The sequence below is a fragment of the Schistocerca nitens genome, chromosome 4 (genome assembly GCF_023898315.1).
Source record: "Schistocerca nitens isolate TAMUIC-IGC-003100 chromosome 4, iqSchNite1.1, whole genome shotgun sequence".
In the NCBI taxonomy this organism is placed as follows: Eukaryota; Metazoa; Arthropoda; class Insecta; order Orthoptera; family Acrididae; genus Schistocerca; species Schistocerca nitens.
The window spans coordinates 619,932,002-619,955,899 of record NC_064617.1 but is presented as its reverse complement, the minus strand read 5'-3'; the positions used below and the strand labels follow the sequence as shown (position 1 = coordinate 619,955,899).

Genomic DNA, 23,898 nt, shown 5'->3' with positions numbered 1-23,898 from the left:
CATGCCCACTGAAACATAGGCGTCGAACAACGTCACCTGGTAGAATCACATGCAATTAACCGCAACTGCCACATCCTGTTATCTGTTGCTTCACAGACATTGGCTTCAATAATTGTACTGGTTTATCACTTTTGTAGCTTTATACCTTCAAAGTTTTACACCTTGGAAACACTTAAGACAGTTCAGTTGTGGTTACTTGACATAATTCCACTTTCACAGTTTTACTGCTTTAAACCTTTCACAATTTGCAGTACCATTGTTCTACAGTCTTGACATCATAACAATAACTTTTAAAGAATTCTGCTTTTTAAAACTTAACATTTCGAATTTCTGTTGTTAGGCAAGTTGCAACAATGTTTTACCGGATGTAATTCCGTTATGTTAATGACATCCAACATACTCTACGCCCCTGCCTTCTTTCCCTTCTTCCAGTCCTCCTCCCTTCACTTTTTCCGACTTCCCTTCCCGTTTCACTTTCCCTGCCCTCTCCCTCCGTCCACCAGTCACTCAATGGAAACATAGACCACAGTGGTAAACCGAAGAATTCCAAAACGTAGTTCCGACGGGTTGCTAACGCAACTATATAGGCAAATTCAACAGTTGTGTCCAATCATTACCTACTTTTTATGAAACGTTAGAGTGTACATATTAAGTTTTACTTTTTTTTTTTATCTGAAGATGACCCGAGGAGATCCAAATCAGTCATACCGTAAAAATGTGCAGCTGGGACTGAGGAATAAACATTATACAAAACTGAAAAACGAAACAGTGTGTCTGTAACGAGGAACTAATCGACGTTTTCTGTGGACGCTGGATGTCGCGTAAGACACACGCAGTATTTGCCTGATTCTTGAAGTAGACAAGATGCCGTTAAATTCAAGGTCCTGGTTGGTTCACACAACGAGAGGCGTACAATAAGTAATGCAACACATTGTTTTCTGAAATACAGTTATTTTTACTCAGGATTCCAACACAAAATATTACGCCCACTCTTTCGGCTACGAGGCATTATTTTTCAACATAATCTCCGTTCAATGCCACGGCCTTACACCACACTATTGGGACGGTCCGCATACCTGCAATGTACCACTCTCGTGGTCGACGTCGGAGCCACCGTCTTGATGCATCAGTCCCTTCAAAATCATTCACGTAATGCTTGCCGCGGAGTGCATCTTTCATTGGGCCAAACAGACCGATGTCGGAAGGTGCAAGATGGAGGTTTTAGCCACGGGGGGTAGCCGCAAGGTCTAGGGCGCCTTCTCACGGTCAGCGCGGCTCGCCCCCCCCCCCCCCCCCCCCTCCGCCCACCCCACCGCGTTAGAGGTTCGAGTCCTCACTCGGACATGGGTGTGTGTGTTGTACTTAGCTTAAGTTACTTTAAGTTAGATAAGTAGCGTGTAAGCTTCGGGACCAATTACCTCAGTAGTTCGGTCCCATAAGACCTTCCCACAAATTTCCAAAATTTTTCTGGGCTGTAGGGTGGACGAAGAAGAAAAGTAAAATGAAGCTTCCTGGGCTCCTCTCTGATGCGCAGACTTCTATGATGTCTTGAGTTTTCACGAAGAAGGAATACTTCGTTTGCATTTTTTCTTCACTTTGAGAAGATGACTGGAATTCGATAGTAGGAAAAGGAAGAGAAGGAAAAGTAGTACGTGAATATTGATTAGATGTAAGGACTGAAAGACGAAGCCGCCTGGTAGAATTTTGCACAGAACATAACTTAATCTTAGCTAACACTAGGAACAAGAATCATGAAAGAAAGTTGTATCCATGACAGAGGCCTGGACACACTGGAAGGTTTCAGAAAGATTATATAATGGTAATACAGAGATTTAGGAACCAGGTTTTCAATTGTAAGACATTTCCAGGCGCAGAAGTAGGACTGTGACCACAATACATTGGTTATGAACTGTAGATTAAAGCTGAAGAAACTGCAAAAAGGTGGGAATTTAAGGAGACGGGACCTGGATAAACTGAAAGAACCAGAGGTTTTAGAAAGTTTCAGAGTGAGCATTAGGGAACGATTGACAAGAACGGGGGAAAGAAGTACTGTAGAAGAAGAATGGGTAGCATTGATAGATGAAATAGTGAAGGCAGCTGAGGATCAAATAAGTAAAAGGATGAGGCCTAGTAAAAATCCTTGGCTAACATAACATATATGGAATTTAATTGATGAAAGGAGAAAATATAAAAACGCAGTAAATGAAGGAGGTAATAAGGAACACAAATGTCTCAAAAATGTGATCGAAAGAAAGAGAAAAATGGCTCAGTAGGGATGAATAGAAGACAAATGTAAGGATGTAGAGGCACATATCACTAGGGGTAAGATAGATACTGCCTACAGGAAAATTAAAGAGACCTTTAGAGAAAAGAGAACCACTTGTATCAGTATCAAGACCTCAGATCGAATCCCAGTTCTAAGCAAAGAAGGGAAGACAGAAAGGTGGAAGATGTATATACAGGGTCTATACAAGGGCGACGTACTTGAGGACAATATTATGGGAATGGAAGAGGACGTAGATGAAAATGATTTGCGAGATAAGATACTGCCTGAAGAATTTGACCGAAAGACCAAAGTCGATACAAGGCCACAGGAGCCTTGGGAGAGCCAGCCCTGACAAAACTCTACTATCAGGTGAGCAAGATGTATGAGACAGGCGAAATACCCTCATACTTCAAGAAGAACACAATAATTCCGATCCCAAAGAAAGCAGGTGTTGACAGATGTGAAAATTGCCGAATTATCAGTTTAATAAGTCGCAGCTGCAACGAACTAACACGAATCCTTTACAGACGAATGGAAAAACTGGTAGAAGGCGACTTCGGGGAAGATCAGTTTGGATTCCGTAGAAATGTTGGATCGCGTGAGGCAATACTGATCCTACTATTTACCTTAGAAGATAGGTTAAGGAAAGGCAAACCTACGTTTATCGCATTTGTAGACTCAGAGAAATCTTTTGACAATGCTGAATGGAATACTTTCTTTCAAATTCTAGAGTTGGCAGGGGTAAAACACAGGGAGCGGAAGGCTATTTACAATTTGTACTGAAACCAGATGGCTGTTATAAGGGTCGAGGGGCACGAAAGGAAAGCAGTGTTTGAGATAGGGAGTGAGACAGGGTTACAGCCTATTCCTGATGTTACTCAATCTGTATACTGAGCAAGCAGTAAAGGAAACAAAAGAACAATTCCGAGTTAGAATTAAAATCCATTGAGAAGAAAGAAAGACTTTGAGGTTTGCCGATGACACTGCAAATCTGTCAGAGAGCAAAGGACCTGGAAGAGCAGGAGAACGGAATGGACAGTCTCTTGAAAGGAGGATATAAGATGAACATGAACAAAAGCAAAACGAGGATAATGAAATGTAGTCGAATTAAATCAAGTGATGCTGAGGAATTAGATTAGGAAATGAGACACTTAAAGTAGTAGATGAGTTTTCCTATTTGGGGAGCAAAATTACTGATGATCGTCGAAGTAGAGAGGACGTAAAATGTAACTGGCAATGAGAAGGAAAACTTTTCTCAAGTAGAGAAATTTGTTAATATCGAGTATAGATTTAAGTGTTAGAAAGTAAGTCCTGAAAGTGTTTGTATGGAGTGCAGCCATTTATGGAAGTGAAACATGGACGATAAATAGTTTAGACAAGAAGAGGAGAGAAGCTTTCGAAATGTGGTGCTACAGAAGAATACAGAAGATTAGATGGGTAGATCACATAACTAATGAGGAAGTTTTGAATAGAATTGGGGAGAAGAGAAATTTGTGGCACAACTTTACAAGAAGAAGGAATCGGTTGGTAAGACATGTTATGAGGCATCAAGGGATCACCAATTTAGAATTGGAGGGCAGCGTGAAGGGTAAAAATCGTAGAGGGAGAGCAAGAGATGAATACACTAAGCAGATTCAGAAGGATGTAGGTTGCAGTAGGTACTGGGAGATGAAGAAGGTTGCACGGGATAGAGTAGCATTGAGATGTGCATCAAAGCAGTCTCTTAACTGAAAACAACAACAACAACAACAGCACAAAACATTTTAGAACTGATAGTCGCCCCATGAGGGAGAACATCAGACAGAATAGCGACTTCAGTGTCATAGGTGACCTTCGGTATGACTTTAGCTGCTGAGGTTGCTGCTTTGAACTTTGCTCTCAAAGGAGAGGTAGTGTAGCGCCACTCTATGGGTTCCCGTTGTGATTCCGCTTCGAAGCGATGAAACCGCACAGACGGCTCTGTACAGTCTCTCGCCACTCAGCAAGGAACCCAACGGGCATGTACCCTTGCGTACCCCAATATATAGACGAATGTGTCGGCAATACCAACAGAGGCGTCCAGTTGTGCAGCGAGGTGTATGATTCTGACCTGTCGATGTCCTGGAATGAGAGTGTCCGCACGTTCCAACATTCCAGGAGTCACAGCTGTATAAAGGCGGCTGGCACGCGGACGACCGGAAACGTTTGCACGAGCTCGTTACGCTAATTCCAGATGCTTTTTTCGCCGAACGACTCACCGTGCTTTTCTTTATTGCCAGGTCTCCGCAGACATTTTACAAACCTATGAATATCTGCGATGCTTAGGCTTTCTTCCAAAACAAAATAACAGCCCTATGCTTGGAACTCATGTCCGTTAGAAACGCCATTCTGAAAACCACGTATAGCGCTGCCACCTATAGGAATTTAGTGAAACTATAGCAGCTCAAGCGAGAATATTCCACGATGTCCCACAGCAAGTAAAAGGAACTCTTTAATTTTTTTATTAAACACTGACACTGACAAAGACAACTCAAACTTAACCTCTTCATTTAGTACCCACAATATACAAGCCCATCGCAATCTGACTGCTGTACATTGTCAACATGACTTCAAATAATTAACACAAAAGTATAGCCCTGAACTGCCAGAAATCCTAACAATATTTTAAACATAGCTGCGCTACAGCAACGGTTCCACGTGATAAGATTAAAAGCAGCCGACCAGTTGCAAAGGATAAAGTAATCTTTACCTAGGTTTCGATAGATTTAAATCTATCTTCTTCAGAAGACGGCAGTATTTCATTAACATGGAATGATATGTCCTTCTCGTTTTTACAAACATCTGCATAACTCCATTAGTCCAAATAAAATATAGCCCTGAGAACAGGGTTTGTCAGACAAATAAAAATAAGTACATGGAAGTTGGAGAGCGCATAGGCGCCTATGCGCTCTCCAACTTCCATGTACTTACACTCCTGGTTCAAAATGGCTCTGAGCACTATGGGACTCAACTGCTGAGGTCATTAGTCCCCTAGAACTTAGAACTAGTTAAACCTAACTAACCTAAGGACATCACAAACATCCATGCCCGAGGCAGGATTCGAACCTGCGACCGTAGCGGTCTTGCGGTTCCAGACTGCAGCGCCTTTAACCGCACGGCCACTTCGGCCGGCCTACACTCCTGGATATCGAAAAAAGAACACATTGACACCGGTGTGTCAGACCCACCATACTTGCTCCGGACACTGCGAGAGGGCTGTACAAACAATGATCACACGCACGGCACAGCGGACACACCAGGAACCGCGGTGTTGGCCGTCGAATGGCGCTAGCTGCGCAGCATTTGTGCACCGCCGCCGTCAGTGTCAGCCAGTTTGCCGTGGCATATGGAGCTCCATCGCAGTCTTTAACACTGGTAGCATGCCGCGACAGCGTGGACGTGAACCGTATGTGCAGTTGACGGACTTTGAGCGAGGGCGTATAGTGGGCATGCGGGAGGCCGGGTGGACGTACCGCCGAATTGCTCAACACGTGGGGCGTGAGGTCTCCACAGTACATCGATGTTGTCGCCAGTGGTCGGCGGAAGGTGCACGTGCCCGTCGACCTGGGACCGGACCGCAGCGACGCACGGATGCACGCCAAGACCGTAGGATCCTACGCAGTGCCGTAGGGGACCGCACCGCCACTTCCCAGCAAATTAGGGACACTGTTGCGCCTGGGGTATCGGCGAGGACAATTCGCAACCGTCTCCATGAAGCTGGGCTACGGTCCCGCACACCGTTAGGCCATCTTCCGCTCACGCCCCAACATCGTGCAGCCCGCCTCCAGTGGTGTCGCAACAGGCGTGAATGGAGGGACGAATGGAGACGTGTCGTCTTCAGCGATGAGAGTCGCTTCTGCCTTGGTGCCAATGATGGTCGTATGCGTGTTTGGCGCCGTGCAGGTGAGCGCCACAATCAGGACTGCATACGACCGAGGCACACAGGGCCAACACCCGGCATCATGGTGTGGGGAGCGATCTCCTACACTGGCCGTACACCACTGGTGATCGTCGAGGGGACACTGAATAGTGCACCGTACATCCAAACCGTCATCGAACCCATCGTTCTACCATTCCTAGACCGGCAAGGGAACTTGCTGTTCCAACAGGACAATGCACGTCCGCATGTATCCCGTGCCACCCAACGTGCTCTAGAAGGTGTAAGTCAACTACCCTGGCCAGCAAGATCTCCGGATCTGTCCCCCATTGAGCATGTTTGGGACTGGATGAAGCGTCGTCTCACGCGGTCTGCACGTCCAGCACGAACGCTGGTCCAACTGAGGCGCCAGGTGGAAATGGCATGGCAAGCCGTTCCACAGGACTACATCCAGCATCTCTACGATCGTCTCCATGGGAGAATAGCAGCCTGCATTGCTGCGAAAGGTGGATATACACTGTACTAGTGCCGACATTGTGCATGCTCTGTTGCCTGTGTCTATGTGCCTGTGGTTCTGTCAGTGTGATCATGTGATGTATCTGACCCCAGGAATGTGTCAATAAAGTTTCCCCTTCCTGGGACAATGAATTCACGGTGTTCTTATTTCAATTTCCAGGAGTGTATTTTTATTTGTCTGACAAACCCTGTTCTCAGGGCTATATTTTATTTGGACTAATGGAGTTATGCAGATGTTTGTAAAAACGACAAGGACATATCACTCCATGTTAATGTAATACTGCCGTCTTCTGAAGAATCCTAACAATAATACCGTTCCAAAAAATGTGAAATTAGATAAATATGAAAGAACTCCTATTCCGTTACTTGTTTTAAGTCATTCCAGTCACGAATCCCTATAGTGGAAACCCCACTCCTTTTCATAAGTCACTTACCTCACAGAAAATCTTCCTATCACAAATTACAGCAACTACAGCGAGTAGCAACTATAGCCGGCTAAGTAAAAAGATTCTAACTACTATAAACTCTAACTACTACAATTCACATGTTTAGCAAACTTAAGATTTTGTTGTAGAGCAAACAATGTATTTAGGAAAATTTACCTTATTCATGTGACATCCACTTCCCAAAATTATATAGTTTCAATAATTGAACTGCTCAAATATTATCAACCATTCATCCATCCTCATACATTTCCTTGCGTCTCGCTTTAGAATGCATGTCCCACCGAAACAGTCCTCACTAAGAATATCATGTCCATACACTTCCCTATCCACTCGCTAACTACTAGTCCGTACAACCATAGAATCTCTTGCCGAGGGCGCAGAGCGCTGTCAGAGATATTAACACAGTGCATAGCACTGCCAACATACAAGCAGGCCACTTCCACAAGTGCCGCATTTTCTGGACCGGAACTGGCCGAGAAAAAATGTGTTGCATTACGTACTGAACGTCCCTCGTACATAGATGAATTGAACAGTTACCTACAATTCTTACCTACTTTTTGTAAAGAATCAGACAGTACGTACTGAGTTTTACTTTGTTTGCAGTCTCCAACTGCGAGGGACGTTCACTGACATATACATCTGGTGTCGGGACTACAACTTCGAGTTATGGCACCATGAACTGCTCACTACGAAATGCAATGTTAACAGTGTCGTCGCTTTAATTTGTGTAATATTCGTCATCATAAGAGGAAGTATCGAGGCACTGTCGATGTCCCTATGTTTATACGCGCTGGTTGGCCGCCATCTCCTCCTAGCCATAGACGCCGGGATGCGGTGGGGTAAGTCTTGGCAGAGGTTTCGCTCGAATCTCTGCAGGAACGGTCTGGCATTGACTGATGTCCACTACTGGGTGCGCTCTCGTCGATTGTACTACACATGGAGACACTCCTATGTAAAGCTGAACTGACCGCTAGATGTCACGAGAGACGGAGCCGCCAGTAAAACGGAGGAGGAGGGTGTTGTGTTGCCAGTAGGAAAGTAGTAACAGCAAAATCGGTCGTGAGGGAGGCTAGTGACTTCGAACTCAGTAACTAGTCATTGCATGTCACTTGAGTAATACATTCATCAGGTACATTTGAAATCTTCTAAAACTGCCCAGGTCGATTGTCAGTGATACGACAGTGGAGTGGAAACGCGAAGGAACAACCGCAGGTAAGCCAGAACCAGGCATACGTCATGTACTGACGGACGGGGGCCGTCCGGCAGTGGTGATGGTGGCTGTAAAATACCGCATGAAATCAGCAGGAGGAAGCGCACGCGAGTTCCAGTATGCTACCAAGAGTCGATGCAGCACAATATGCGTACAGAGAAGAGAAGAATTCGATACAACGGTCGATCAGTTCCTCATAAGCCACACATTGCTGTAGATGATTCTAAACGAAGCTTGAGATCGTGTGGAGAGCGACGTAACTCCACAATGGATGAATGGCAACGAGTTATTTCGGGTGACGAAACACGTGATACTCTGTGGCAGTTCGATGGCAGGATTCTGATTCAGTGGATGCTAGAGGAAGTGACCGTACATTATGTGTGGTATCAAGAGTTGACAACGAACGAGGTTCTGTCAAGGTATGGGGTGCTTTCTGTGGTTGGTGTGTGGTCCCAGTTTTGCGCTTTAGAAAACGATAGATGTGGAGCAATAAGAACGCGTTTTACAGCTCTGTGTACTGCGTTCAGTAGAGGAACTGTACGGTGACGACGATTTTTTATTAGCATGACAATGCACCTTTAATAAGGCAGCAGCCACGAGGTAATAATTTGCAGACATTTCTGAAATTTACTAGGGTGCCCAGAATCCCGACATGAACCCAGTGGAACACTTCTTGGAAGACTTAGAACGTCCACTTCGCTCTAGGCCCCAGTGTCCAACATCGCTACCTTCTTTGCCTCGGCTGTTATGGAAGAACAGGTTGCCATCCCACCATAGACGTTCTGGCAGCTTAGCTCATTGAATGTGCCCTGGCAGACTTAAAGCTGTCTCAAAGGCAAAAGTTAGATGCACCCACATTACTGTCCACAAATAAGTGACCGGATACATTTGATCAGAAACGCAGGATCCCATGCCAAGCTTAGTTGGTAACATACTGATAAGAACGTCGTGGTTCTTGGTAACTAAAAATTCCTGTGTTACTCTTTCGCAAAAGCAGTTGGCCCAGCATAGCATTATAGTCCCACAGACGAACGCATTTATTATGTCCCCCTCAAGTTCCATGACACAGTGTTACGTTAGCCTGTTATATTGTCAGCTACATTCACAGTGGATGCCGTATGTTCCTGGTAGGTGATGTTTGAGTGGATCCACATTGAAGCGGAGAACATCTTACGTCTTTGATGGAGCAAGAAGACGGGTTTCGTATCGCATTTTCCAAGTACCCTTGCGATCTTGACTGCGAATGTTCACACATAGGGAGTATTACTGTAAGGTGGCAGCTTGAATGAATACCAATTTCGCACCTTACATGAGATTTTATGCATCATAACAAGTAGATGAATATGTCACCTGACATACTTTGGCGATAATGAGCAGATTTTCCTATCAAAATGTACAGTATGTTATGCAAAGAGGTGACACTCAGTTCGTCGATATTAACACACCAAACCCAAATCCTGCATGCCAATGAGAAAAAGGTGAAACAAGCTGCTCAAGGAAACGTTTTAGTTTAGTGGCAGACGCAAGTTGCGCATGGCCCGAGTCCAATGGAATGCTTCTAAAAGGGGTTTGTGACCCACGGCGAGAGGGACAACAAACGCACTGGCCGATACATCGAGGGAAGCACGTAGCGGCGCAGCGCTTCTTTCGATGGAGAAATTATTTATAAAACTGCGTTTGGGAATTTCCAGATGGATACAAACAGACCAGCGACACAGTTGATCGTGTGAAATGCCCATGGTACGCTCGTGATGTATACATGTAACTTTTAGCCGTCAGGAGCGGGCACAAAATGTCCGATTGGCTGAAATAAACTCAGAAGGAGTAGAAAGGGGTAATATGTCGATGCAAGTTAAAGGTAGGCCCTTTGCGATTGGCAATGGTAGTTTCCGCAATATGAAAGGAACGCTTCCATTGGTCTGAAAAAGCCGTGACATGGAGCACTATAGGACACAGGTGGGGGACTCTTTGATAAGAAAGACACGAGACTGGAAACTTCAGGGACTCTCCTCTGAAACAGCGTCAAGTGTAGAAAAGGGCGCATCTCACTCTGTACGACACCAAAAGAGGAATTTTGTGTGAACATTGCGTTCATTTTGACTGACATTCAGCTAGAAATTAGCGTAAGAGTCGTTTATCTCAGATAGCAGAGAAACGAAACAGCCTCGTAGTTAATCGTTCTTGTGAGAACTGAGAGGGCATGGAAGTATACACACTGCACCACCTATGCACGTATATGTCGCCATATTTTCCAGACTAGGGATGAGTGCATGTTTTCTCACCTAACGAGAAACATAGGACAGTCTCAGCTGATAAAATCAGTAATGATTCTGATTAGCTCTTTATAGGATTTTCATAGGACGAGAGCAGTCATGCAGCCGACAGCACATCGCAGCTAAAATTTAAATGCCGCTGGTAGAGGTGTAAAATTTTTGGTTCATCAGGTTGCGTCCACTGTGAACTCGAGGAGCCTTGGGTAATCTTTTGCTCATCTTGTCACAAAAACTAACCATGCTCCATAGATTTGGTTGTCATCCTAAATAGTACCGAACTTAGAACCGGAATCTGATGATTTCTCGTAATACTGGCCAACTTCACGGTGTATAAGAAAGAAAAATCTTGTAGAGAACCTTGTACTTCAATCTGATATTGTTGTGTACAGTATTATTTCTGCTATACAGGATGTAATTCATTAATTTGACAACTGTCCTGAAATTGCCATGTGATAATCTATGTAAATTCGTGTACTTCTTTGACAATAATTCTGAAAGTAAACATTGTGTACAGTTAAAAAACGATATGCTCTGTCATAGAATAAGGGCACACTCCTAAGGCCAGTCATTTATCTTACTGACGCTAACGCACTCACAGGATGTTTTTGCTGATGTCTGACAAACGTCCAAAGGAATGAAGTGTCAGAAAACTGAACTATTTCTATCATCTTCTTCCTGATTTCCTACACCATTCAATTCTTCGAACACCCTTTTAATCTGGGCTTCGCTGTACCCATCTTCGTGGAACACTTGTCTCATATTACATAATAAATGTATTTGCAATTGCGAATAAGGACAACCATCAGCTGTCGAATGGAATTAAGACAATGAAAATTTTTCCCGAACCGGGACTCTAACCCGGATTTCCCTCTTATCGCTAGCGGTCGCTTTACCAATTGGGTTACCCGTGGACAACTCATGGCCAGATCCAACTTCCATACGTCGTCAGCCATGTGTCTGCAACCTGCACTCATACATCCATTACGTACATTGCCGTACAGGGGAGACATTTTAATTGAAAGTCGCTTACCGGCTGTCGGCAGATAAATGCGGTGTTTCTTTGGACACCCATTCATGTCCGAAGGAACATTGCATTTTATTTCTGAACAACACAGGCACTGCTATATCATATTTACCCACCGACACTGAACAAGAGACTTTCAATTCAAATATCTCCACTGTACGGGAATATACATAATGGATGTACGAGTACGGGCTATAGACGCATGGTTGACGACGTATTTCAGTTTGGATGTGGCCATGAATCTTGCACGTATAACCAAATGGTAAGGCGACCGCTCGCGATAAGCAGGAAATCCGGGTTCGAATGCCGGTCCAGCACAAATGTTTGAGGTTAGAAGGGTTTATTGGTCCCAGATGGAACGCATTATACACCAGAGTGCTTAGTACAGGAAGCTTGGTGGCAGCGCGGCGCGTAAAGACACACGTCTGTGTCTCAACGCTGCAACTCAGTTGAAAGTCCAAAGGTTTTCATCAGCTGTGTTCGGATGACAGTCTACAGTCAGACATATTTGGTCTCGCTTTATCGCGTAGGGAATGACAACTGCAGGAAAGCAGTTGTAATAGTTTTGAGCTACCGTAGCGCAAAGTGGTATACCAGTTCGATTTTACACAGAGTACGCGAAGGAACTTGCCCCCCTTCTTGCAGCGGTGTACCGTAGGTCCTTAGAAGAGCATAGCATTCCAAAGGATTGGAAAAGGGCACAGGTCATCCCCGTTTTCAAGAAGGGACGTCGAACAGATGTGAAAAACTATAGACCTATATCTCTAACGTAGATCAGTTGTAGAATTTTGGAACACGTATTATGTTCGAGTATAATGACTTTTCTGGAGACCAGAAATCTACTCTATAGGAATCAGCATGGGTATAGAAAAAGACGGTCGTGTGAAACCCAGCTCGCGCTATTCGTCCACGAGACTCAGAGGGCCATAGACACGGGTTCACAGGTAGATGCCGTGTTTCTTGACTTCCGCAAGGCGTTCCATACAGTTTCCCACAGTCGTTTAATGAACAAAGTAAGAGCATATGGACTGTCAGACCAATTGTGTGATTGGATTGAAGAGTTCCTAGATAACAGAATGCAGCATGTCATTCTCAATGGAGATAAGTCTTCCGAAGTAAGAGTGATTTCAGGTGTGCCGCAGGGGAGTGTCGTAGAACCGTTGCTATTCACAATATACATAAATGACCGTGTGGATGACATCGGAAGTTCACTGAGGCTTTTTGCGGATGATGCTGTGATATATCGAGAGGTTGTAACGATGGAAGATTGTACTGAAATGCAGGAGGATCTGTAACAAATTGACGCTTGGTGCAGGGAATGGCAATTGAATCTTAATGTAGACAAGTGTAATATGCTGCGAATACATAGAAAGATAGATCCCTTATCGTTTAGCTACAAAATAGCAGGTCAGCAACTGGAAGCCATTAATTCCATAAATTATCTGGGAGCACGCATTAGGAGTGATTTAAAATGGAATGATCATATAAAGTTGATCGTCGGTAAAGCAGATGCCATACTGAGATTCATTGGAAGAATCCTAAGGAGATGTAATTCGAAAACAAAGGAAGTAGGTTACAGTACGCTTGTCCGCCGACTGCTTGAATACTGCTCAGCAGTGTGGGATCCGTACCAGATAGGGTTGATAGCAGAGATAGGTAAGATCCAACGGAGAGCAGCGCGCTTCGTTACAGGATCATTTAGTAATCGCGAAAGCGTTACGGAGATGATAGATATACTCCAGTGGAAGACTCTGCAGCAGAGACGGTCAGTAGTTCGGTACGGGCTTTTGTTGAAGTTTCGAGAACATACCTTCACCGAAGATTCAAGCAGTATATTGCTCCCTCTTACGTATATCTCGCGAAGAGACCATGAGGATAAAATCAGAGAGATTAGAGCCCACACAGAAGCATACCGACAATCTTTCTTTCCACGAACAATACGAGACTGGAATAGAAGGGAGAACCGATAGAGGTACTCAAGGTACCCTCTGCCACACACCGTCAGGTGGCCAGCGGAGTATGGATGTAGATGTAGATGTAGAAAGCGGCGAGGCGTCAGAGACGCATGGCGTGTTACCTGCGCCCACCGCAGCAGGGAGGAGAGGTGCAGCGTGGCGTTGCCCTGCGCCCTGCAGTCGCCGCGGCGCACAGACGGCGCCATGCCCAGCGTGCCGGCGCGGCCCTTCACCCCACACAGCAGCGCGGTGGTGCTGCACGCGCTGTCCGCCACCTGGGAGTCCACGCAGTACGTCTGCAACAGGACACACAGGTGCAGCACTAAATTCTGTACCGTAACTGTTTGGTGTTATGTATGCTTGACATCTCTGAAGTATGGGGTCGATCTAGAGTAATACCAAATACAGACGTAAAATCAACAGTCCACGGTTTATCTTGATCAAACAATTTCTCATCAAAACAATGGCAAACCGTCGGCGCCTCATGTTTGCTACTATTCCTGCTTTGAAAATTTATAATTATCGGTAAACTGAACGTTGAATGAGCCATCCCTAGGATTTGGAGGGAACATACATAGTAAGATATTTATATTACTGCTATTTCAGGGTGGTACCCACTATTCACTAACATCTATCGAGGAAGAAGAAGTTGAACGTGGATACCGCGATATCGGGTCAGCTATCTGCCCAGTGCTGTCTAGCAAGGGATAATCTGGAGGCAGATGTCGGTGAAGAAAAATCAAAGTAAAAATTGCATCTAGAAACCTTTGTTTCAACAGCACAGGATCATAATTTCGCCGCTGAATCATAAGTGATCCACAATGTAAATGATCTGAGTGACCTAGACCTAACAAAAGACAAAACTGAGGTTTTAGGCTGAAAGTACGAATATTCTACAACTACATGCTAATATGTCAATGTGCAAGGCGCAGTAGTAAGATCTCATTCGATATTTTAAAAAGAGGAATGATATAAATTCGTGTTGTGACAGCTTTGAAGGTGGTGCAGGGACCAGAGAACTTGGGGCTGTCAATAGACAAATTAAAGCTTAGTTTAAAAGCTGCGTTGCCACGCTACATAATGGGAGTTGTATGCATTAATTTCCTGTGGGCCATGCAATCCACATCAAGGCAATATATACCAACCTCGTAACACCATAACTCTAGTGCTCTACTGATTTATTTTGCCTTTTGTTTTATTTAATGTTACGTCGTTGAGCTTCTGTAAATGTTGTTAGATTGAATTAATAACACAAAACTGTATACTCCTTTCTTTGTAAAAACTTTGATGTCATGGTTTGATTCTCTGCAATGTAGTATATCTGTCATATAAATTGTATGTCTCAATTGGAGGGAGAAAAACTTACTGTATATATTTGAAATTTATTTAAATAATTTTGTTTAGAACTACCTATATGTGCAAATAATATGTTTTGTTTGATGTGTTTAGTTTCTGGTATGTAAACTGCTGACCTTCACTTAGGGTTCTTAGTTAGTTTGTATATAAAGGGTATAACGGTTCCCCTCGGGAACGGAAAGGGTGTAGCGCGCAAATTGTGGTTGGCCTAGGTAGAAAAGGTGGAACCAAGAGTCAGTCTGGGACGAGCTACCAAACTGTTTACTGCCATGTAAAAGTTGTATATTGTGCTCGTTCCGATAGAGGCTTTTTCTGCCACTTTCCAATGCCTCGGATGGATGGATAAATAGCTGGAACGATCCTGGAATTGGTATCCATCATCGCCACCAAGAAGGGACAGAGTCCAGCAATTCTGCCTGCAAATCCACCTACCAACATGCAGTTGGCTCCATGGCAACGCGCCGCCGCCGCCACCGCCTCCGCCGCCTGTTCTCCCGCCGGCGACGCCCGCAGTGGACGCTTCGCAGCAGCCGCCGGGCGCCTCCCTGGGTCACGCGCCGCCGATCGCTTCCCGGGACCAGTTGTCCTCCGACATGGAACTCTTGCCCGCTCCGGACCATATGTCGTCTTCGCCCGTCGGGTGCCCCGGCCCGATGGAGGTCGACCCTTCGGCCCCTCCTGTCTCTCTGCGGGCGCATGCACCGCATGTTGGCGTGCACCCTGGAGCAGGTTTTCAGGCGTTTCCTAGCTCCCCGCGGTCCGAATGGCAGGGTGCGGGTGGCACAGCCTCGCCTGTTGTTAGGCTCACACCTCGTCGCATACGTCAACATGGGGTCCTCCCCACGGCGGGCGGAAGCCTTATGCCACAACAGTACGCCGATTTGCGGAGGAGGAATGTGGTGTTACCGCCAGACACCACACTTGCTAGGTGGTAGCCTTTAAACCGGCCGCGGTCCGTTAGTATACGTCGGACCCGCGTGTCGCCACTATCAGTGATTGCAGACCGAGCGCCGCCACACGGCAGGTCTAGAGAGACTTCCTAGCACTCGCCCCAGTTGTACAACCGGCTTTGCTAGCGATGGTTCACCGACCAAATACGCTCTCATTTGCCGAGACGATAGTTAGCATAGCCTTCAGCTACGTCATTTGCTACGACCTAGCAAGGCGCCATTACCAGTTACTATTGATACTGTGAATAATGTACTGTCAAGAGCGACGTTCACCAGTAATGGATTAAAGTTAAGTATTCCACCAGCTACGTCCGTTTTTTCTAAATTCTAATTTCCTTGTCCTGTTCCAGACCTCACGCCAGCCTGCGTGAGCTAAAATGCGTGCCCTTCGGCCTCCTCTGGTAACACGGTGTTGGCTCTCTTGCCAACCAAAACAGATATAATCCTTCTGCAGAATGAAAAACTAGCTCGTTTAGTCTTTAGAAGTATTGTGCTTGGTTATTCGTGTAACGGAAGAGCTGCAAATTATGCTGAGCCACCGCTGAACAACTTGTTGGGCAAGGGCCATCGCCTAGGATGCAACATATCACTAAAAATGCTCTTTCTACAGTCGCGTTCACACTTTTTTCCGGAAAACTACGATGCAATGAGTGCTAGGCATAGTGAACGGCTCCACCAACATCAACTATGGAATGAAGGTATCAGAGCCGATGGACTTATTTCATACTTGCAGACTACTGTTGGTTGTAACAATGGAAAATTGTACTGAAATGCGGGAGGATCTGCAACGAATTGACGCATGGTGCAGGGAATGACAATTGAATCTCAATGTAGACATGTGTAATGTGCTGCGAATACATAGAAAGAAAGATGCTTTATCATTTAGCTACAATATAGCAGGTCAGTAACTGGAAGCAGTTAATTCATAAATTCTCTCGGAGTAGGCATTAGAAGTGATTTAAAATGGAATGATCATATAAAGTTGATCCTCGGTGAAGCAGATGCCACACTGAGATTCATTGGAAGAATCCCAAGGAAATGCAATCCGAAAACAAAGGAAGTAGGTTACAGTACACTTGTTCGCCCACTGCTAGAATATTGCTCAGCAGTGTGGGTCCGTACCAGATAGGGTTGATAGAAGGGATAGAGAAGATCCAACGGAGAGCAGCGCGCTTCGTTACAGGATCATTTAGTAATCGTGAAAGCGTTTCAGAGATGATAGATAGACTCTAGTGGACGACTTTGCAGGAGAGACGCTCAGTAGCTCGGTACGGGCTTTTGTTGAAGTTTCGAGAACATACCTTCACCGAGGAGTCAAGCAGTATATTGCTCCCTCCTACGTATACCTTGCGAAGAGACCATGAGGATAAAATCAGAGAGATTAGAGCCCACACGGAGGCATACCGACAATCTTTCTTTCCACGAACAATACGAGACTGGAATAGAAGGTAGAACCAATAGAGGTACTCAAGGTACCCTCCGCCATGCACTGTCGGGTGGCTTGCGCAGTATGGATGTAGATGTAGACATTGCTTCGACACGTCTCAGAATAGAATTACAGTAGACAAGCAAACAGAAAGCGTCCTCGTATGTATTCGTTTGCGTTTTAGTCCATCTTTGTAATGCGGATTCAAGAATGGATAGACATGCTCCTGGGACTTCAGATGCTATCTACTGCTTCTCGGTATATGCCTCGTTCATGATTGGGGACGCAGTACACCATAGTGGACTCCATCGAGAATGCAAGTGTACTTTCGTCTCCTTTACACACGTAGCGATTTCCTGCGATGAACAGAGTACTGAGAATGAGGTTTCCGGAATAACTAATACTGGACTTTGAAGTCATGAATGTGGAGCAACATTTCTTTTAAGCATTAATCATGTGGTAGTAGCGCATTACTACAGACACTGCAGTCAAGAATATGTTTGTAATACGAGTATTATTTTTTGTCTAGTTCCAATCGATCGTGAAATTAAAACCAAAGAGAAAATTCGATGAACCTTTGCAGAATCAATTCCACAGTCTCTCTTGTATGCCTGTCGACTACGTCACATCGCATTCTTCAATTCTGAGTGCACTGTCAGCATATAAAGATGCCTAGAAAAATAGTCTCCCACCAAGTGTGAAGTGCATGCTTTTATGCTGTTTCTTCATGCTGAAGGGCTGCACCTGATTTCCATGCTGCTTTCGTAACGTAACTGTCATGATTGAGAATGAAGTGTGGCAATGTTGCAGGAAGTTCGAAGCAGGACATTCATGATGCAGGTGGTCGGGGAAGATAGCGAGGACGAACCGATGATCACGTTCAGCGAGTGGATGAGACGATTCGAGAAAATCGTTTATGAAGGGCAGTCGAGAACAAGCGAAGTGGAAAATTGTCAACTGGCACTGTACTTCATACAATGCTCGGCCCCATAGTGCAGCTGCAACGAATACGCTTCTGCTGCGTTTTCGACGGGTGGTATCTAACGACCTACCATACAGCTCGGACTTGCCTCTTTCTGATTTTCATCTTTTTGCTCTCTCGCACGCTTTGTGGCAGCGTTTTGGCACAGACAATGAGCAGCAGACCAGCGAAGAGAACTGGCGTAAAACACAGACGGCTCCCTTCTACGGAGTGGGTACTGGAAAGTTGACATCACGCTACGATAAATAGCTAAGTCGGAGTGGCGACTATGTTGAGGAGTAACTTGGTGGTGTAGCTAAATGTCGCAAATTTGTAAGGTTTGTATATTATTTTTGGTATTCGATGAGAGTGATGTCAGTTCTCCTTTTATTCGGTGAGTCACACATAATATTTGTGCAATGGATTCTTTTTCAGAAAGAAGTCATTAAGAGTCGATATGTAACGCCACAGAGGTTCTGAGTACAAGCAATGTGGTCTTTGGTTGTCAGTAGCATTGGTTTTCGCTCTGTAGGATTTGAGAGCATTTAGTGGAAGAATGCGGATTGGTCACGGTGCTGAGTTGTCTGCGAATGACTAGTAGCATACAAAGATGCAAATGTAGACGTCGTTGATTTTAGGAAAGAAGGTTTTGTAGAGACTAATTTTAGAAATGTGAAGATATTCAGGTAACGTTGTCTCTACATGGCTTAATCGCACGTAATTTGTAAAGAGTTTCTGAAAGCCAAATTTCCAGATTACTTTGATTTCTGATTTGAGTCGGTTAGTTAGATTGTCGAGACGAGATTATACAAAATTATCTGCTAAAAGGGCTTGGCTTCAGATTTATAGCTTCACCACTCCTTTGGCATATCATTAAAGCAGTACATGGAAAACTAGTATTTTTATAAGTAGTTCATAGTATATAGTATATCAAAAGTTTATCATTGTTTTATAAGAAGTGAATGAAAGAAGTAAATTTTGTAAGAGTAGACTTTGGATAAAAACGAGCTCCATAATACAGTTTTTAAATTCTAGTCTCTTCTATGTCATTCGGTAAGTTTGTATTCTTTCACTGTCCCCTTAAACAATTTTGTTTTTGTAATGGTGTCTCACCCCATTCCATTTAGCGGAACACATTTGCTCAAATTTAAAGTATGACGTATGTAGCATAGTTGCGTTGCCTTGCATTGCACTTCGGCTACGTTTTCTTTGGCTTGTTTGCTACTGCGCTGCACTTTAACATTAAACAATTTCGAGCAGTACCAATTTTCCGTTGCCATGGGTAAGTTACGAGAGTTATTACGGCATATTGATAATTTTTACTTTCCGGACAGTCTGACTACAACTGAATGAAACACAATTTTCATGCCATACGCGTTTCGTCTTTATTCTCTGCAAGGCATCTTCAGTGGCGTGGAATATACACATATTTTCACTATTTATTCACATTTTTGGGCAGTGTACCTATAGGTTATAAACAGATCTGGAGCCTGGTTTTTACTATGATTTAGTAATATTTTAAATTCTACTTAAAAGTTGCGTGGGTGATTTTCTACATATAGTGTTTCTGTTCCTTTTTTGGTGCCTTTTCTCTTCTTGTAATTGCCATTTGGGGGTTTTCCACATTTCACAGCACTAGGATCTGTTGATGCAGCGTTTTTTTGGTGCCGACTGTCGGATGTTCTTGCCAAAGATTGAATGTCGTTGCCAGCTTTCAAGAGTGCTGTGTTAGTGATGCAAGCTCCTGGTTGTGGGTATCATTAAATGCGGAATGCATTAGTGTGTCTGTAGCTGTTGGTTTTCTGAAGGTGTTAAATGTATGTTTGCCTTTTTCTTCTTTTATTGTTGTCATGAAAAATTAATTGATTTTCTTTCTATTTTTCAAGTGTGAATTTCATGTTCTTTGTTGATTTCCGAGTGGAGTTCATCTTTTTTTTTTCATTTGGATCATCTACCAGTCAAATAATGTCATCCACATATGTGTACCAATATGCAGCACTAAGACATATGTTACATAGATTAAACAGGATCCCACTCAACAAGAGAAACTATGAAAAAGAAATGAGTACAAACATACAAATAGCTAGGCACAATGGGTATAAAACACATGTAGCACACAGGCTCCATCAGATGATAAAAACATAAATACAAAACAAACACAAAACTTTCAGAATACAAGACAACTCACAAGCTGCAAACTCACAAACACACTCAACGAACACACAACGACAACATCACACATAAAAGAACCTGATGGTACACTACGACCTGCACACATAAATTAACACACAGGGTTGCCAACATAGTAAGAAACCGGGCTTCCACAAAGCATTTAAGACTGGGCAAACCCTCCAATCATAACCAAGCCAACCAAGTACCAAGAGGGATAAATTCCAGGGATCAGGAATATATAAACGTTAATGTCAAAGCTGTGATACAGTATACATAGGCATGACAACAGGATTTTTAAAACATGGTGCACAGAACATATCAAGTTTTGGAAAGACAGAACAAACCATTCCACATTTGCGGAACATTTAAAACACCATAACCACCGTACTACAACCATGGAAAAAGAAATGAGAATAATGAGAATAAACAACCATGACTAATACCTCACACAAATGCAAGAAAACTTACACATTCAGAAAGCCTTCGCTGAAACAAACATGTGATAAATGAGCTAACATACATCAGTACAGGCTCTCTGCCACAGTTAACAAAAGAAGTGACAAAATAAAAATCGTCCCTCTCACACAAGCAGAAGACGAAAGCACACCAAAATAAATATTATTTCACACCAAAACACATACACATACATCCGTACACAAACAGTTCACAGATACTTCAAAAGTTACTCTCGAAAGTTGGTAAACACTGCATCAAAACAAGTGTAGAGTTTCTAGTGCTGAGAAATGTAGAAATAACCCCAAATGGTAATTATAAGAAGAGGAACGGCACCAAAAATGCAACAGAAACATAATATGTAGAAAATCGTCCATGCAACCTTTAAGTAGAATTTGAACTATTACTACATCATAGCAAAAACCAGCTACCAGAACTGTTTATAACGTACAGGTACATTGCCCTAAAATCTGAACTAAATAGTGAAAATATGCGCCAACATATTCCACGCCACTGAAGATGCCTTGCAGAGAATAAAGGCGAAACGCTTGTGGCACGAAAATTGTGTTTCATTCACTTGTAGTCAGACTGTCCAAAAACTAAAAATTATCAATATACCGTAATATTACACGCAATTGAGGTAGACAAGACTACTGAAGTTGAAGAAGTTACGAGAGTTTGTTAGAGCCAGTTCAACATCACTGTTAGAATACAATAAGATGATTTAATTTCAAGCACTGTCTTTCAAAATTACCATGAGAGTCAGTTTAGTTTACCTAAGGTTCAGATCTCATTTATTTTGTCAGATATTCTTAATGTTACAGTGCAGTGTTACATGTTCGTTTGTGTCATTCAATGTTCGGAATTTTATTTGATCAGTTTCGTCTAGTAAATTTGCAGGGCATTTTAGCATGAGCATTTTGGGCATTTATTCTTCAAAGTTCAGTTTGTAATTTTATGTAGAATTTTAACTCTGTTAGATCTGCGTGTCAGTATTGTAAGATACGTACTGTGACGTCACGCATTGTAACACTGTTCACTGCGCTGCACAATAAAAAAATACCTTAGTATAGAGTTTTAAGTTTTCTAATTATATTTAATAAAATTTAACATTACAGACATACAAGCTCAAACTAATTGACTATCTAATCAAAGTACAGGACAAGTGATTGCCAGTACGAATTTAGGCTTTGAGGAAGAATCAGTGGGAGATGAGACACTTCAGCTTAACGTCATTTCGCAACAACGTCAGGCAACAACGGTATATTCCGGTTTTGTGTCAGCATCTTTTGCGTGAATTGTACCCGCGGCACATTCTGTTGTCATTGCTGTGGAATCTGCTAACGTCAATATTGTTGAGTAGTTGGTAACGATGAGGAAGGATATGAACAAAAATGTTCGCAGAAAGGGATAGGAAGAAAATATTAGGTCACAGGCAGAGAAGGAAAGGAAAAGGAAAGGATTAACTCACATATTAAGGAAGAAAATAAAAGGACACACGAAGCGATAAAATCACAGCTACAGACGTTATCGGTTAAAATTAAGCAAGAAATTAGTCATCACGTCCAGGCAATTATAAATATTATTGAGACTAAGCTTCGTAAAACTGAGACAGAACAGAGCCAACAGAACAAAACACGTTTAGTAAGAGATACAAAGTTAGATTGGATTATTTCAAATGTTATAACAAATCTGCTTCAGGACAAAAAACAGTTGTTGGCCGAGATAAACTGTGTTCTGCCCAGAAATGCGATTACTCAAGTAAAAGGAAAGAATGACCAAGTCAGTCCCATTATTCACGAAATAGGTGAAAAAAATGATGCATTGACACCTCACTCGGAAACAGAGAAAGAACAGCTACATACTACTCCTGAGAAAGTTGATGAACTTACTGCAAAAGTAACAAATTTGCCGACAAATGCAGATAGAGCTTCTGATGATACTTTACTTGTTCATTTTTCGGGATAATGCGGAATAATGCGAAACTTTGAAACAAATTTCAGATGGTAAAATGAAAATCCACCAACAACGGCAATTGGAAGTAAATGCAATAGATGATCACGTCACACAAATCGAAAGAAAACTTAATCGAGGTGGTGACGCTGGTGATTTTGGCCATTGTCATTCAGATAATTTAGGTGAGCATGAAAACTTATGGGGTTTAGATGAATATTCTTGTGAGCAAGCTTACTTTCGCAGACAAAATTGTGGACAGTTGATATGGTGCAATAAAGAACATTCGAGTACACAGAAGAGTGACAATTTTGATTATTAGTGTTCCGAAATTTTGGAAATTAAATTCACCCCCAGGCTTGGCTGTACCTACCTGAATTTTCGTTACCACTTAATTGCCCATTTAATCGCGAATCAGAATTCATGTGCGGGTACCTAGAAAATAAATCAGCTATAAGGATGCGTTCCATAGCGAAAGAATGTCAAATTATGAATAATTTTACCACGCATTGCTGTCTGCACATTGGTCACAGGTTGCGCAAGATCGCTTAAAATACGGTATCACTATGCTCAAAAACATCGATGAATCAGAATTTTCAAGTCTCGAAAGTAATTTGAAGACGTGGCGTGAAATAACCCAAAATTGTCAAATCCTGAACTCATACATTCTTGACAAAAATACCAGTATAATGAAGACACACTATACTTACAGACAGATGCAAAGATGATGTGGAAATATTTCAAGGTTAACTGCAGGAACTAGAGCTAGATAATTACAACCGCCTGGCAAGAAAAAGTCGCGATAACTACAAACGAAATGATAACAGAAGAAATCATTTCACATTGAACGAACGCGGAAACACTTGACACCTGCGAAGAAATTTTGATGACCGGAATAACGTCGGGCATGGAAACAGACGCCAAACGTACAACAAACGTATTGACATGGTAGAAACAATTTTCATAATAGAGGTAGGTTCCATGGCAGAGACAGAGAATATTGTCCATCTCACAATATAAACTATGGAAAAGAAAATGTGTT

The 23,898-nt window shown here is 43.2% G+C and overlaps 1 protein-coding gene across 1 annotated transcript in view; it reads right to left on the bottom strand.

Annotated features, from left to right (window-relative positions):
- Nucleotides 1–23,898, bottom strand: part of LOC126252474 (membrane-bound alkaline phosphatase-like) — a 188,785-nt gene that overhangs the window by 152,377 nt on the left and 12,510 nt on the right. Inside the window, exon 2 of the mRNA XM_049953368.1 lies at nt 13,708–13,881. Coding sequence (XP_049809325.1) covers nt 13,708–13,881 — 174 coding nt within the window. The remainder of the gene's footprint in view (nt 1–13,707; nt 13,882–23,898) is intronic.